Genomic DNA, 16,906 nt, shown 5'->3' with positions numbered 1-16,906 from the left:
CTCCCAAAGTGCTGGGATCACAGGTGTAAGCCACTGCAGCCGGCCTGGTCTTATCTTGTCTTTTTTTTTTTTTTTGAGACGGAGTTTCGCTGTTGCCCATGCTGCAGTGCAGTGGCACAATCTCGGCTCACTGCACCCTCCACCTCCCGAGTTCAAGGGATTCTCCTGCCTCAGCCTCCCAAGAAGCTGGGACTACAGGCAAGCACCACCACGCCCAGCTAATTTTTGTATTTTTAGTAGAGATGGGGTTTTGCCATGTTGGCCAGACTGGTCTGGAACTCCTGACCTCAGGTGATCCGCCTGCCTTGGCCTCCTAAAGTGCTGGGATTACAGATGTGAGCCATCACGCCCAGCCTGGTGTTTTCTTTTGAACTGCCATTGGAGGGTATTAGCATCCCTTGGATAGTCATGATTAGGGGAATAGAGGCAGGACCTTCTCAGGGTCTGGCTCCTAGAGACTAAGTTCCTTGTCTCTCAAGTATGGCTGTGAGCCTTTTTTTTCCAAAACAAAGTGCTCAGCTCAGTCCAGAGCAGGCACATAGTATGTCTGCCCATTCTTCTTTCCTCCCTAGCTCTTGGGGGCTTTCTACCTAAATTCAGCTGGAAGGGCTTTGGGGGACTTTCCTCTAAGAACCTGTGGAGGCAGTGCTAAACCTCAGCTAGAGAGAAGTTGGAGAGTGTAGGTAGGTGGTGTAGGTGGCAGATTAACCCTGGGTGAAAACTACAGTGTAGGCTGGGATTGCTCCTGGAGTCTTCTATTCATGTCCAGGATACTAGTTCCAAAAGTATTTTATCAGTGTTTGCCCAGCCTAGGTTTCTTGGCTCTACCTTTCAGCAAAAGAGTTGGTGGTGGCTTCATTAGCAGCTGGGAAAACTATGCCCCTAACACAGTAGTGTCTGCCTGGTAATGCTGGAGGAAGGGATCTAAGTATGTCAATTTTCCAGGCATTAGGACACCTTGGGAGCTCTTTTTTCCACGTCTAGGCTTGGTCAGCTAGGAGAATGTCTGTATCTGTTTAGTGTTGCTATAAAGGAATACCTGAGGCTGGGTAATTTATGAGGAAAAGAGGTTTGTTTATATCATGCTTCTGTATCCTGTACGAGAAGCATGGTGCCAGCATTTGCTTCTGGTGAGAGCCTCAGGCTGCTTCTTCCACTCATGGCAGAAGGCAAAGGGGAGCCCACTTTGCAGAGATCAGATGGCAAGGTGGAGGGGGAGATGTCAGGCTCTTTTTTAACAACCAGCTCTTGCGGAAACTAATAGAACAAGAACTTGATACTGTGGGAACAGCACCAAGTCATTCATGAGGGATCCGACCCAGTGACCCACACCCCTTCTACAGGCACCAAGGTCAACATTGGGGATCAAATTTCAACATAAGATTTGGAGGGGACAAACATCCAAACTGTAGCAGAGAGCCTCTTGGGAAGCCACTAACTCTGGAGGAATCAGCTTGCTGTTGCTGGTGTAGGTTTGAGCTGTTAACCCATTTATGCTGGCGGTTCCAATAATGGAACACTAGGCATAAATGGGTTAATAGATAGAGATGGGTGATTTACCTCTATAGCCTATTCCTGCAACCCCTCTAACTTTGTTCTGGGTTTTTAGAACCCCTAGTAATAAGGCCTGTGGACCATATTTGGTCTAGCAGTTGGGTCCCCAAGATTTCTACTTCTAGGATCTAAAAGAAGGTAGCCAGGGAGAAGAGAAGGGGTAGGGTACTGGGGAGTGGTTAAGAGAAACAGACTGCAAGAACTGAGTCTAAAAGCCCTTGATCCCATGATCCCAGGCATTTAATTCCTTCCTCTGTGGATGTGGAACTTTTTCCTGTCTGTGTGTTGAAGTGTATTCAGACACTACTGCCCTCATTATGGGCCATAGGTCAGCATTAGTGCTTGGTAAGCACTTGTTCAAAACCCACTGATCCCAGCCTCTAACCAGCCCCTGCCCGAGGAGGCTGAAGCCTAAGATCCAATTGTCAACTCCCTTCCTCCCCACTCTTACCCACCCAACACCCCTCTCCCTATACTGCTTCAGCCACTTGAGCCAAAGGCATTAACTGCTTTGGAGGTAGGTGGAGGAGTAGGAGAGGGTCTTCTGCCAGCATCACTTTGCTAAATTAGTGTCCTCTTGTTCCAGGGAGGCTGTGCTGGATGCTTTTCTCGATGATGGCTTCCTTGTCCCCACATTTGAACAGTTGGCAGCTTTGCAGATAGAGTATGAAGGTAGGGTTCTGGGGGCTCACTGCACCCTTAGGGTTCTGATTCTTGGGTGGGAACACCTGGGATGGGCTGGGGGGCCCTGGGTTGGGGTGTGAAGGCTGTTTCCTGCCATTCCGCGGTCTCTGAAATTCCCTCAGCCTTTCTGGCTGAGCAGAACAGGTAGCCCCACTGACAGTTGTGGGGCTGTCCTTAAGTGGTCTGGAATGGGGTGGGGTGGGATGGGGTGGGGTCGGGGAGTCTTAATGACATTATTGTGCCATGTTCATTGTGATTTAGCTGCTAGCTAGAGAGCTAGAACAGCAGAATTGGAGGGGCCTTGTGAGGTCATCTAGTCCAACATCCTCATGTTACAGATGGTCAGACTGAGGTCCAGAGAGGGGAAGGTACTGACCCAAAGTCACACAGTGAGTTATTGACAAAGCTGAAGCTAGAACCAGATCTCTGTTTTGTTTATACTTTATTTTGAGTCAGTTGTTGGTTGCCAGATACTAACTGGTTTCTCTCTCCCCACTGTTCTGCTCTCCTCTTTCCTTTGTTCTGCGGTGGCAACTCTGTTGTTGGTGGGGGGCTTGGCTCATGCGCGCGCACACATTCTCTTGCTCTCACTCTCACTTCCTTTCTCTTGCTGTCTCTTGCTCTCTCTTTCGTGCTCTCCTGCTCTCTCCCTCCTATTGCCCCCTCAAATGGGTGTCCCTTACAAACCAGAAAACGTGGACTTGAATGACGTCCTGGTGCCAAAGCCGTTCTCTCAGTTCTGGCAGCCCCTGCTCAGGGGCCTGCACTCCCAGAACTTCACGCAGGCCCTATTGGAGAGGATGCTCTCTGAACTGCCAGCCTTGGGGATCAGCGGGATCCGGCCTACCTACATCCTCAGATGGACCGTTGAACTGATCGTGGCCAACACCAAGACTGGTGAGGGAGACTAGCCCTAGCCCTAGGGCCTAAGGCAGCCCAGGCAGGAGCCTCTGCCGCTGTCCTCAGCTCTCTGCTAAGAAGCACCAGGCAAACACCTCCCGTGTTAAAGGTTTAGGTTTGCCCAAGAGGGCCCCGCGGAAGCAGTGGACAAATCTCCCTTTTCCTTTTCTTCTCAGAGCCAACTAAACTGGGCTGGGGCAAAGTGCCCTGAATTCTTTGAGCAGTTGGGAGGTATAGGTGGGGAGTCTGGGGGGATGGGGAGGGACAGAGCCAAACTTTCTGAGGTGAAATGTTGGGTGGGGGGCTCACTGCTTCCTTCTCCTTAGATCCTCTCTTCTCTCTCAGGACGGAATGCTCGCCGATTTTCTGCAGGCCAGTGGGAAGCAAGAAGGGGCTGGAGGCTGTTCAACTGCTCCGCCTCCCTTGACTGGCCCCGGATGGTTGAGTCCTGCTTGGGCTCACCTTGCTGGGCCAGCCCCCAACTCCTTCGGATGTAAGTCTCTTGAATTCCATCCGGTAAGAGGGTGAGGCGCTTCAAGCCTCGGGGCCACACTGCCCTAGAATGACTGAGTTAGAAGGGCCCTTTGGGGACAATCTAGCCCAGTCTCACTCCCACTGACAGATGGGACAACTGAGTCCAGAGAGGGGAGGGGTAGGATTTTCTTACCTAAGATCATACAGCTTAAGACTTGACTGAACTGAGTCCAGTGTGGGAATGGATAAGACAATCCCCCTAGAGTGCTTAGCACAGTGGCCTGCACAGAGTAAGTGCACAATAAATGGTAGCTGCTGTTTATTATTGAACCCAGGTCTTCTGACTCCAAGCCCAGTGCTGTTTCCTCTATTATCTTTCCAAAGTATACCTCTGATAGTTGCTTAGCAACCTTCAGTTGCTCCCTATTGCCTTCCTGTTAAGTCTAGGCTTCTTAGCCTGACATTCAAAGATCTTTCTGATTCTGGCCCAACTTACCATGGTAGCCATACCTCCTGTGAGTCTCCTTTACCCCATCCACCCTGGGTTCTATGGTCAAACTGAATATTGCACTGGTAAATACCTGTGGTTGTCTCCCTTTCCTTTTCTCTGTCATTTCCTGACCCTGAGCCACTTCCCTCATAATCATGGAAGCCTTTAGCACCTGATTTCCTTCTTGCTTTCTTGAGCAATATCTGTTTCATTTGGATGACTCATCTGACACTCTGCAGCTCCTCAACTCCAGTGACTTTCATTCTCCACTACACTCAGCAACCCATTTCCATCATTCGGAGCTGTTCCACCTCTGAAAGCTGACATCCCAGCATCCCACTCGGTGACCACCACTTCTCGTCCTTCTAGTTCTCACCCTTGCATCCCATGACATTTGCTCTTTGCCTGCATCCAGATCTCCATCCCTCCATTTCCTGCATCCCTTGACCTTGCTTCCCCTCTATCCTGTCTGTGGTTGCTCAGTTCGGCCACTCATCATCAGCACCTTCAGCTTTGCCCATCCTTTGGCCATATCTGACTTGCAAACCCCTGAGCTATAATTGATCCTCCCCATTCTGCTTCCCCTGCTCCTCAGCCCGGGTAGCTGAGCTCTGCTGGAGAAAACCACATAGCCCTGCGGATTGCTGCCACTGCAGAGGTATGATTTTTAATCTTGGGCGAGGCCTCAGTTCTGCTTGTCTGAACTTTTACTTGTTTTCTGACCACTTTCTCTCCCATTTCCTCACTATTCTAAACCCTTACCGCTCACCTCAAGCCCCTCCCCCTCTCCCATTTCACCCTAGCTTCCTCGAGCACATGGAGGCATCCGGCAGGGCCCCCTCGACCTGAGGTCCAGCCCTCGTGAACTGATCTGCGGCTGCACTCAACCTTCTCGCCAGTCTCAGGATGAGGTGGCCTTGCCCCACCTCAAAGCCTGCTCCTCCACCTGTGCTCTGGAGCCACCTCTGCCAGCATCGCTGGGGCCTCACCCCAGCCTCTACCTTGCTCTGCTGGCTCTTGCTCTTCAACCTAGGAACGTGCCTGAGCTTTTCTCATCTTAAACAAAACAACAGTAACAGCAACACAAGCAAAATCTCCTTTGACCCTGCATCCCTCTGTTGGGTTATCATCAGCTTATCATTCCCACCCTTCCCATCAAAACATCTCAAAAGAGTAGTCTACACTCAATACTTTCCATTTCCTCACTACCCTCTTACTCCTCAACCTGCTGCAATTTGACATTCACCCCCAGAGTTGCTTTGACCTCCTAGTTACCAAATCAGTGGGCCCTTGTCAGTCTCTGTGTCTGCTGCATTGATGCTGTTTACCACCCCCTCCTTGAAAAATGCCTGTGCTTATTACTAGTTCCTATAAAGTGCTGAGACCCAAATCTGTCTAGCTCTGGCCCTTCCCCCAAGATTCAGCCTCCTGTACTCGACTGCATGTGAGACATCTCCCCTTGGATGGCCCACAGGCACCTTACTGTGACCAAAAGAGAATTGGTCGTCTTAGTCCCCATCTCAACTCTAAAGTGGTCTTCCTCCTCTGTTCCCTATCTCACTTGGTGGCGGCACCATCTACCCTGTCCTGTTGACTCTCGAATACTTCCCAAATCTGAGGTTTTGTGTTGCCGTGTCTACTTCCCCTAGTGTCTCCTTCCCTCTATCAGACTAAGCTTTTCAAGGGCAAGGACTCTACATCAGCTGTCTGTGCCCCAGCACACCACACAAGTCTAGGCACCAAACAGGCCTCAGTAAATGTTGTTGAATTGAACCATGCTCTGCTCTCTCATTCCTAGCAGTGCTGTCCTTGGTGGGAGCTGACCCAGTGCCTGGGGAATGAATGAAGTGGGAGTCTGGATGCCAAGACCCTCTTAGTCCCTGATCCCCCTATTGAGTCCAAAAGTCTTTCTTTAACCCTGATGACATTTGGGACACAGAGGTATTTGTAAGATTTTAAAAGTGGCTTTGTAGACAAAGTCAGTCAAGGCAAGACTTCCAGAAATTGGGACTGAACAGCCACATTGCCAGATGTGTGCTCCAGACTAGAAGTGATGTGGATGGGTGGGAAATTGGGAGGAGAACCAAAAGGGCCTGGATGAGTCAGAGTTTCGAGAGGAGGCATTTGAACAATTCAAGCAGGAGAAAGAATAAAGCAAGTTTCAAAGTCCAGAAGGAACATGGCATGTGTATGTAATGGGAGGGAGGGAATGACAAGAGCAGCATGGAGAGGTTTGGATAGGTGGCCTTCAAGGTACTTTCCAATCCTAAGTGCCTGCAGAGTGGAAGCTGCTGGTCTTGGAGAAGTCTGGACCACAGAGATCTTCTCCCAACCCAAGCATACCAGAGGGATGCGAGACATGCCAGCAGTAACAGCGGCTCACTTGGGTACGATTTCTTGTGCACAGATCCTGCCTTTCCCAGATAAGCAGTGAATCTAGTCCTAATCACCCCATTACACAGAGTGGGGAACAGAGGGTGTTTGCCCAGGTATTATGCTGCAAGTCAGAGCTGGGGCCAGAATCCAGATAGCCTGTCGTTAGTCCCATGCTCTTCTGTAATACTCCACTAGATTGTATTATTGCAGAAAGCATCTGTTAAACACAGAACTTGGCTTTTGTTTACCCCAGAGAAAAAATAAAAGATACTATTGGAAATTAAGTGTCAGGCATGGTGCTGTGTTTTTTTGTAGAGGTTAATTTCATTTACTTTGACACAGCAGTCTTGGGAGGTGGAAGTATTATGTATTATAATCTATTTGACAGATAAGACATTGAGGCTCTAAGGAGTGATGGGACTTACCTAATAGCCACACATTTGTTGATGGTGGGACAGGGATCTTGGCCCAGGTGGTGTGAGCCCAAAGTCCACCTTCATTCCATCAGCCTGAATTCTGTGACCTTCTCAGTCCTGAGCTATGACCAGACATACTCGAGGAAGGGGGTGTATTTTAAGATTCGCATCACCCCTGCACCTTAGTGGTCAGACTAATGGCTCAAGATAGCAGGTGGGTAATCATAAGCAGGCTGATGAGGCGTTTTGCCAGTATCAAGTGTCTGGGAATATTTGTTATTAATCACACTAATGGACCACCATGAGAGGACAAAGTTTCTCTCTGGCTTTTCATCTGATAGGGCTGGAAGCTTTTCAAGCACTTTCCCCAGCCAGCCAATATCAATTTAATTTGAACTACTATCCCCTTGGAATATGAAATTGGCTCCATAGACAGGATCTCCCAGTCAAGTCATCAGCCCCCCAGCCCTGCCCCCACTGACCAGTCACCCTGCATATGTGACCAGTCTGCATGTGCCCAGAGAGAAAACAGCCTGCTGAGCTCATGGCCCGTCTGTGAACCATCCGCATCCATTTGTGACCAGGTGCCCGTTAGGTACCAGGTTCTATGAGAGGCTCTGTGAGGGGTACTCACCCTCTTCTCACCTCGAGCTCCCCTTCCCAGCAGCTCTGTATCTGTTGGTGGTTTTGCTGTTGGCGCCGTCTTTTGTGTGCACAGTGTCATCATCTTTAACTCTGCCTGAACCCTGCCATCAGTCACCAAGCCCTGCTCTCTGTCTGTCTGTGTATCCTTCACAGCTTCACTCCATCCCATCTCCACTGCCAGTGCCCCAGGTCAGCCCTCCCCGACTCTGGCCTCAACTGTCGGAACAGGCTCCTCCCTGGTCTCCCTGCCTCCAGGCTGCCTGTCCAGGCCAGCTTCCACATGGTCACCATGGTGATCTTCAGAAACATGGCCTTCATGTGTACTCAGAATTGGCAAGTGACCCCTCACACACACACCAATGCACACACATAACTTCCCAGCCCTCTCTTCCTCCCACGGCTCCTCAGCACAGGCCGTGCCCTCTAGCTGGGCTACTCACTGCACGCAGCAGCACCATGTGCTTGCTCTTGTCTCTGGGCTTCCCGGGCCCTACCTCCTGCACGAAAGCCCTCCCTTGGTCTTTCCTGCCCTCCTCGTGCTCTCTGTCTCCCTCAGCCCCGCAGTGCCTGCAGTAGGTTTGCAGTGCTCATCTGGCCTCCCTCCCACATCCTGCTTTGTCTTGTCAGCCGCTGCTTTTTTTTTCTTTTCCTCCATTCCAGGCTGGGCTGTAGCTGCTCCCATAAAGGGATCACAGTTTGTGTTCCACGCAGAAGGAGCCCAGAACACTTCCAGGCATATCCTTGGAGCTCAAGACAGGTTGCTCAGCTAGGCCAGAGAAGAGAGGGATCTGCTCATTTCCAGCCCTGCAGGCCTGTTGGCTGTTTTGTGTATTTATGTAGCTTTTAAGTGCAGACTAATAGCTATCATTTATTGCATGCCCACTATGTGCCAGGCACTGTGCCAGGCATTCTATGTGAGCTTTCTTATTTACTCCTCCCAACAATCCTATACATTAGGTATCATTATTGTCCTCATTTTACCTGAGAATGGAAGTGAGGCACAGAGATGAACCACAGAGCTTGTTCGGGGTCCATGGTCCTGTTGTTTCTATGTTCTGTCTGCTCTACTACACTGCCTTTCAGAGGCAGGTCTGGAAGTTCAGAGACCAAGTTCGAACCCTGGAGTGTTGGGGTATGAAGTGGCTTGGGATTTTGAATCTTTCCTACCCCATCCCTCCCTTTGCTCAGCATCTTCAAAGCCATGGGGCAGGGCCTGCCAGACGAGGAGCAGGAGAAGCTGCTGCGCATCTGTTCCATTTATACCCAGAGTGGAGAAAACAGCCTGGTGCAGGAGGGCTCTGAGGCCTCCCCCATTGGGAAGTCTCCATATACACTAGACAGCCTGTATTGGAGCATCAAACCAGCCAGCTCCAGCTTCGGGTCTGAAGCAAAGGCCCAGCAGCAGGAGGAGCAGGGCAATGTTAATGATGTCAAGGAAGAGGAGAAGGAGGAGAACGAGGTCTTGCCAGACCAGGTAGAGGAGGAGGAAGAAAATGACCAAGTGGAGGAAGAGGAGGATGAAGATGATGATGAAGACGATGATGATGAAGATGATGAAGAGGAAGACAGAATGGAGGTGGGGCCTTTCTCTACAGGGCAAGAGTCCCCCACTGCCGAGAATGCTAGGCTTCTGGCCCAGAAAAGAGGAGCTTTGCAGGGCTCTGCATGGCAGGTTAGCTCAGGTAAGAACTACTTTGTCCCCACATGAACTTCTTTTCTCTTTGGCTGGCTCTTGAGGCTTCCTTCTACCCTAGGAAGAGATGGAAAGTAGTAGGAGGTAGCCAATGTGAGGCAAGCCTGGAGGCAGCCTGGTGCATAGATGACAGGTGGCTTCTCCCGCCTCTTAGGATGGAGCCTATGAGTGCCAGGGACCACTGTCAGGCTGCTGGCTACCTCATATAAAGAGCACATTCTGAGAGGATGACATGGGTGTGAGCCCTGGGCAGTAACATAGAGGCAGAAGATAGCAAAAAGCAGGGAGTGTGTATGTATATGGTTCTGCACGTGTTTTTCACTTGCAGTGAGACAGTGCTTTCTGTGTATGTGTGTGTGTGCCTCGAGGCTGGCTGGTCATGAGACAAGATTTTGCTGTGTGTATTAGAAGGAACCTAGGGCATTAAGTCAGAGAAACAGGAAGTGAAATCACAAGAGAGAATAAGGAATGCTGTGATTTTTAGGTGAGCACACAAATTAGTGAGACTGAAGCCAGGAAGAGGCTGCAGGGAGGGTTAGTGATAGGGATCTGCTCTTCCTTTTGAGTACCCTTGCTTAGGTTAATGAACAGGAACCTCGGAGGCTGGAAGACCCGGAAGGAATGACAGAACAGCGTGGAGTCTGTGTGCTGAAGCCTGGGGAGGGAGGGAGAACAGCTGGGCCTGTGTGGTGTGGGGTGGGCAGTGGCAGAAAGTGAGAGGGGAGGCAGTGAATGAGTTTATAGAGAAAGATACTATGGCCTTTGTTTGCCCTTGTATGGACAGGGTGGAAGGGCTGGAACATAAAACGTAAAATCTGTCTCTCTGTGTGTATATGGGCGTGTGCCTGTACCTGCTGGCCAAACCATGGCCCAGTGACAAATAACTTAGGGCAAGGAGGGCTGTGTTGGGGGATCTTTGTAAATATTGAAAGGGAGGGGCATTGGCATAAGCAGAATTGTGTGTGTGTGTGTGTGTGTGTGTGTGTGTGTGTGTGTGTGTAGGAAAAAGGGAAAAGTAGGGGCAGTTAAAGAAGTCATGGCCAAGCAGGCTGTCGTACAGCTTTGTGAAGAGGAGGCAGGGTTGCTGAAATCCATGAGGGCTAATAGGTGTCTGTGAGAGAAAAGTGACAGCATTGAGGTTGGCATCTATGGAGGGGTAGTGGGAACAGGCAATGAGATATAGCCATCCAGAGGTGGCCTGTATGTTCACACCATCACTGGGGACATGTACAAGGGTATCAGGATAAAGAAGCAGGGGCAGTGATGTAGACAGCATTGGGGATATTAGTGATGATAGATGATTGGGTCAGTGACAGAGCCTATGTGGGTAGTGGTCCCTGTGCACGAAGGTGTCTCTGTATCATGGAGTAATGCAGGACATTAAGACAGGCACAACTTCCAGTAAGAGAGCCAGGGGAGGGGGATGGACAAGTAGAGGAACAGTCCTTCCTGAGGAGCTCTGGGTTACATAAAAAGTTGGTCCAGGGTTGACACATTATAGAATGCCAGGGGCATTATGACAGGGAGAATTCTTTGAGTACCAGGGAGATGCAGAAGGCCAGAAATGGAAACTACGTGGAATGCACTAGCGAAGGCTTCATTTGAAAACACTGAATGCATTTGTGGAAGGATGGGGAGGGACATTTAATATAATACTGTGTGGTAGGTGTCTCAGTGATAGGACAGAGCGGGATGGGGGATGCCTGGCATCCCCATTCTAAAGTGGAGCGTCTGTATGTGGGGGGATGTGAGTTGTGAATGTGGAAAGTCTAGAACGTTAACTCTTTCCCTCTCTCCTTTGCCATTGCTCCTTCTGTGTGTACACATGTGTGGGGAGGTAGGGACAGGAAGATTCCTGGTTGTATGCCAATGAATGAGGTTTGTGGGAGGCAGGGAGTGAACAGGACAGTCACTGAGTGAAGGGCTTATGTATGTGTGCTTCTGTATACATACTTGGGGGGCTGTGAGGGGTGGGATATGTAGTGAGACAGCCCTTCCCCAGAAAAGGGGTGTACCTTGTGCATCTTGGGGCAAGAACTGCAGGGGGCAGGGGAACATATTATCTCAGGGAGTCCACCCTGAGATGGGCATGGGGGGGTGTGTGTATCTCTGCATTAAGAAAATATGTGGTATTCAAACAGGCAGGGGAGTGTGTGTGTAGATTTGTAGGAAATCTAGGTCATTCAGATACTCTGAGGTACTGGTGGATTTGGGGTTTGCGGGGGAGGTGCTTTGGGAATTCTGGGACATCCAGACCCTCCATGATGTGTCCCTATGTATGTGTCTGCAGACAGGGAAATAGGGGTGAGGATGAGAAGTTGAAGCAGTGATACAGCCAGGTCTGAAGTTGTTGTTTGTGTCTGTGTGGGAACATGCCTGGGCAAGTAGGAAAAGAGCAAAGAGGGACAAAAATGTCTGTAGTTGTATACTTGTATATGGAAACAAATAGAGGGGAAGAAGGACCATAAAGAATGTGTGGTGAAGCACTCTGGTGGAGAGGGGCTCATGAGAAGTGATACCGAGAGCAGTGAAGCTGGAGATCCTGAGAGAGCCCACCCGTGCTAAGTGGGGTGGGTGGATGGACAAGGTGAGCAGGCCTGTACACCAGTCGGAGAACCAGCTCATCAGCCCAGTCTTGCCACTTCCCTTTGCTCCACAGAAGACGTGCGATGGGACACATTTCCCCTAGGCCGAATGCCAGGTCAGACCGAGGACCCAGCAGAGCTCATGCTGGAGAATTATGACACCATGTATCTTTTGGACCAGCCTGTGCTAGAGCAGCGGCTGGAACCCTCAACATGCAAGACTGAGTGAGTGCCCATGGCAACAGGATTTCTCACCCCCTTTCTCTGCCACCTGTGGGAGGGAGAGAAGACAAGGTGAGGTGGGTGGGGGAGGTAGCTGTCCCCAGTCAGGGCCTAAATGAGTGAAGTGTAAGCCCCAGTCCCTGGCTGGGCCCTTGCCAGCTCTCCCTGTCCCTAGTGTGGGGAGCCAGTGAAGTAGCCACACAAGCTGGGCTTAGCATCCCTCTCAGATTGCATTCAGTTTGTGCTTATGGATGGACGTGTGTGTGTGTGTCTGTGCACACATTTTGGGAGGAGTAGGGTCCATAGCTTTCAGCGGATTCTCTTAACTGGTCCACCACTCCTAAAAGGTCAAGAATAGATGCTCTCATCCAGCTTTTTCATGTTCCTGAGGAGAAAACTAAGGCTCAGAAAGGGGAAGGGATTTGTCCAAATGTGCACAGAGTAGTCAGTAGGCCTCCCCACACTGTCCAGGCACCTTGGTAGCAAGGCCTGCACACGGCTTCATGCTGTCCCTCGAAACTCGCCTCTGAATCACAGGCGTGGGAGCCCTTGGGTCACCAGGGAGCCAGGAACCAAGCAGCCCTTGCTGAGGGGCTATGCTGGTAACACAAAGGAGCCCATCCAAAGGGCCTATACATTCCAGAATGCTGGGCCATTCTGACCAGGGGAATCCTGTGAGTACTAGAGAGGAACCCCTGCAGGGCCCTGAAACTGAGTCTTTCCCTTTGCTGCCTGCCCACTCCCTGGGAGATGAACCCCTCTTCATCTGGACATTCTGGGAGAGGGCTATAGAATCCAGGGGCCCCAGAAGCAGACCAGACCCAAGGCAATGCCATGGACTCTGTCCAAGGCCACGGGCCAGGGCCAGCAGGCCTCTTGGAGAGGAGAGGCGGCAGCTGGGGAAGCCAGGAGATCTGTAGTTGGGAGTGGGATTCACATGTCTGAGACAGAGGTGCCCTTACCCGTCCTTCCCACCCAGCCTGGACCTGGGTAAGGATGGCTTATTGAGTACCATGGATATCAAGGGTGAGGGGTGGGCAGCTGGAGCTGTTCAGTCAAGAAGGAAGCTGATTCAGCCCAGCTCCCACACCAACTGTAGTCAGGAGGTTTCCTCTGCTGTGGAGGGGCATGCCCATCCCTGCTCCTTGTCTCAGCTCCACCCCTGACTTGGCTATGTGGCCTTGGGCAAGTCCATTCCCATCTCTGGGCCTCAGTTAACTTGTCTGTAAGATTGTGGGTGATGGGAGGTGGTGGGACTAGATCATCTATAAGGGTTTTTTCAGCTGCAGTAGTGTAACCATGGATCTGCCTGAGGGTAGGATGATGGCTTTGCTCTCAGCTGTCACCCTCACCCAGCTGGAAGGACCTTGACCTGCGGGAAGCAGGGGAAGCAAGAGTGTTATGAGCAGGGCCAGGGAGAAGGAGGGCAGAGCCACCCTCCCTAAAGCAATCTTGCAATTGTGGGCCTTGTCTTACAGCCCAAGCCTGGCCGTGGACCCCTTAACCAGCTATTGGGTGTGGGAGGGATCCAGCCTGGAGTGCCCTGGCCCCCAAGCTCTAAGGCCTTGAAAGGTGGCCCTGTTAAGGCAGCTACTTTCAATGTCTTGGGAGTCAGGTGGTGTGGGGCCCCCTCCCCTGCCTCAACCCAAACAGCTCTACTTTAATCTGGTTTATCTACTAGGACTCTGCATAAAGCTTCATTTGAAAAGCTCCTTGCCTCCTTCCCTCCTTTCCTCAACTGAGGAGAGGGCCAAGCCACCCCTGGGGCCCACATGAAGTCGTTTCTAGGATTTGCTCCAGCCTCTTTGTAAAGCCAGACAGGAGAGTGGGCCCATCCCACAGATACACACATGTCAAGCACACTTGGCCCCTCCAGAGCCTAAAGCTGCCTCCTTCCCTGACTGACCTCCCACTCTTTCCTCAGCACCTTGGGCCTGAGCTGTGGTGTCGGCAGTGGCAACTGCAGCAACAGCAGCAGCAGCAACTTCGAGGGCCTTCTCTGGAGCCAGGGGCAGCTGCATGGGCTCAAAACTGGCCTGCAGCTCTTCTGATGGCCATCCCTGGTGCAAGTGTTCATCTAGCCCTGGCAGGGCAACAGCCTACCCCCTAGTACAACTGATGCTCCCTGAGACAACCTGGGAGACAGCCTGGATCAGCCACATCAACTCAGTTGTCCACCACAGGGGAATTTTGAATGTCTTTTGTTTTTGTTTTGTTTTGAAAAATAATAAACAGGCAACTGTAGTTTTGGTGTTTGTGAGATGAAGAGGGTGGGTGTGGGGCAGACCAGTATAGTTTTCCCTTTACTGTGGAGGCTCCAGACAAGGCTTGACCAGGAACCAGGTCCTGAGGCCCTGTGGGCCTCTGACTCTGATTGCTCCCATAACTAGGCTCCACCCATATCTTATTCCGGACTCCTCGAACCATTTCTGTTCTCAGCTGTAGTATGAGGCTAGCTCACTTGGAAGCATCAGGCCCCAGAGGCACTGCTGGCTACAGAGCCTAGCAAGTGGCCAGGTGGTTTGTTTAGAGTCTCCCTGACAGTGGGAAGAGTCAGGCCGCCTTGCTGCTACCCAACAGGCTTCCTGCTATTCTCCACACCTGCTCACACTATACACCAAACAGCAGTTGAAAGCCAGAGAGATTTTCTTTGTCACTTCTGCACTCTTTTGGCCTAGAAAAGATGAGAGTGGGCTTCCTTGTGGTGTGCATTAGAGCAAGAGAAATATCTTAGGGACTGATCTGCTGTTCTCTGTGGTCACCAAATCCCCTCAGAAACTCACCTCACCTTAGAGTGCCTACCCCATGTCAGCCCTGAACTAGCAAGAGATAGGGATGAATAAACCATGTTTTCATTTCTTAGAGCCTTCAGCCTGGTGAGGAAGGACAGAGTCACCAAATGATAACCTGATGATTCTGCTAGGTGCCTTAAGGGATTTCTGTAAATGGCCACACCAAGAAATGATGGAGAGGGCTTATACTAAGAAAATGCCAAAGAGGAATTTGGTAAAAGTGCTGTGCCAGAGCCCAGACAAGAGTTTTAACTTGGATTAGGACCCCTAGAGTATCTACAACACTTCAAAGGATATACTGAGTATCATTGTGGGTATGTGTATAATCATTTTTCTAAGGGGCTGGTCCACAGATTTTATCAAGTTGTCAAAGGGGTCCATTAGCCCAACAGCCCAGCAGTGTTAAGATCTTTCCTGTGTATGATCCAAGCAATAGGCATGGGCAAAGCAGTCTTGTGCAGCATCAGTTTCCTTCCAACTCTCCCCTGTCCCGTCACGATGGCAAATGCTAGAAGTCTGTTGGCATCTTGGAATGTCAGAGCTGGAAGCGTTCTCAAAGAACATATAGGCAGCCGGACACAGTGGCTCACGCCTGTAATCCCAGCACTTTGGGAGGCCAAGGCGGGCGGATCACGAGGTCAGGAGATCGAGACCATCCTGGCGAACACGGTGAAACCCTGTCTCTACTAAAAATACAAAAAATGTAGCCGGGCGTGGTGGCAGGCGCCTATAGTCCTAGCTACTCGGGAGGCTGAGACAAGAATGGCATGAACCCAGGAGGCGGAGCTTGCAGTGAGCCAAGATCGCGCCACTGCACTCCAGCCTGGGGGACAGAGCGAGACTCCGTCTCAATTAAAAAAAAAAACAAAAACATGTAGGCTACATCTAGTGAAGGGATTTGCAGTTGTGTACTTCAGGAGGTACTCCAGTGCCTGCTCTGTGGGGAGATAGGTGCCACAAGCTCTGGGTTCCCATCCAGCACTTCACCAGATTCTTATGTATTGGAATCATATATAAGATTTCTTTGGAAAGATGTTTTTGTTTTTGTTTTTGTTTTTGTTTTGTTTTGAGACAGCCTCACTCTGTCGCCCAGACTAGAGTGCAATGGCACGATCTCGGCCCACTGCAATCTCTGCCTCCCGGGTTCAAGTGATTCTCCTGCCTCAGCCTCCCAAGTAGCTGGGATTACAGGTGCCCGTCACCAAGGCCGGCGAATTGTTTTTTGTATTTTTAGTAGAGATGGGGTTTTGCCATGTTGGCCAGGCTGGTCTCAAACCGTTGACCTCAGGTGATCCACCCGCCTCGGCCTCCCAAACTGCTGGGATTACAGGCGTGAGCCACCTCACCTGGCCAGAAAGATGGGTTTTGCGGCTAAAAGAAAATAAATAAGGTCTGGAAGTCACAGTTCTAGTCTACACCCCCACCCCGCTCCATTGTATGCATTGAGACAGTGGGATAGGAAAAAAAAAAGGGATTTGTCTAAGGCCACAGAGCAAGTTAATAGGTCGGCATAGATCAGTGTTCTCTAGCAAATGTGGACATCACCTGGGTACTTGTTAGAAATGCAAATTATTGGACTCCACTCCTGACTCGAATCAGAAGGGGTGAGAGTGGACAGCAATCTTTGGTTTAGCAAGCCCTTGAAGTGATTCTGATGCACACTGAGGTTTCAGATGCACTGGTATACAGGAAAAAGCTCGCCAAAGACCTGGGTTCCAGACCAGCTCTACCAGTTAAGAGGAGCAACCTTGGACAAATCATGCCACAGTTTTTTTCACCTGCAGGGAGATAATATTTGCCTCACATGCTTATAAGGATTGAAACACAATAGATGGGAAAGTGTTGTTTAAAGCATATTATGCTTTGTATGTGTGAGTGGTGTAGGTTCATGCCAGGGTTGATAAACCTTGAAATTGGGACTGAGGTCTCTATATAAATAACCCATTGTTATGCTTTCCCCTGGCCCTCAAAGACTGATCTAAAGATGAGAAGCAGACTACATGAGCTCATTTCTAGTCCAGGTCCAGAGAGTAAGAGCCAAGGGTCATTGTTGGCTGGTGTCCTTCTGGAACCTG

General features: G+C 50.6%; 1 protein-coding gene across 3 annotated transcripts in view; it reads left to right on the top strand.

The window, feature by feature from the left end:
• LAS1L (LAS1-like (S. cerevisiae)) overlaps positions 1–14,283 on the top strand; it is a 21,858-nt gene extending 7,575 nt beyond the window's left edge. For 2 of the 3 annotated variants that reach the window (XM_011966280.1, XM_011966281.1), the window contains 6 exons: positions 2,141–2,226; positions 2,929–3,135; positions 3,484–3,631; positions 8,728–9,221; positions 11,892–12,042; positions 13,964–14,283. In XM_011966280.1, the coding sequence (XP_011821670.1) occupies positions 2,141–2,226; positions 2,929–3,135; positions 3,484–3,631; positions 8,728–9,221; positions 11,892–12,042; positions 13,964–14,090 (1,213 nt within the window). In that variant the 3' untranslated portion in view covers positions 14,091–14,283. Of the gene's footprint in view, positions 1–2,140; positions 2,227–2,576; positions 2,628–2,928; positions 3,136–3,483; positions 3,632–8,727; positions 9,222–11,891; positions 12,043–13,963 lie in introns of all 3 variants that reach the window. The other variant, XM_011966279.1, reaches the window with a different exon arrangement.
• The last annotated feature ends 2,623 nt before the right edge of the window (positions 14,284–16,906 follow it).

The sequence above is a fragment of the Mandrillus leucophaeus genome, unplaced genomic scaffold (genome assembly GCF_000951045.1).
Source record: "Mandrillus leucophaeus isolate KB7577 unplaced genomic scaffold, Mleu.le_1.0 Scaffold753, whole genome shotgun sequence".
NCBI classification, from domain to species: Eukaryota; Metazoa; Chordata; class Mammalia; order Primates; family Cercopithecidae; genus Mandrillus; species Mandrillus leucophaeus.
This window is presented reverse-complemented; position numbering and strand designations above follow the sequence as displayed.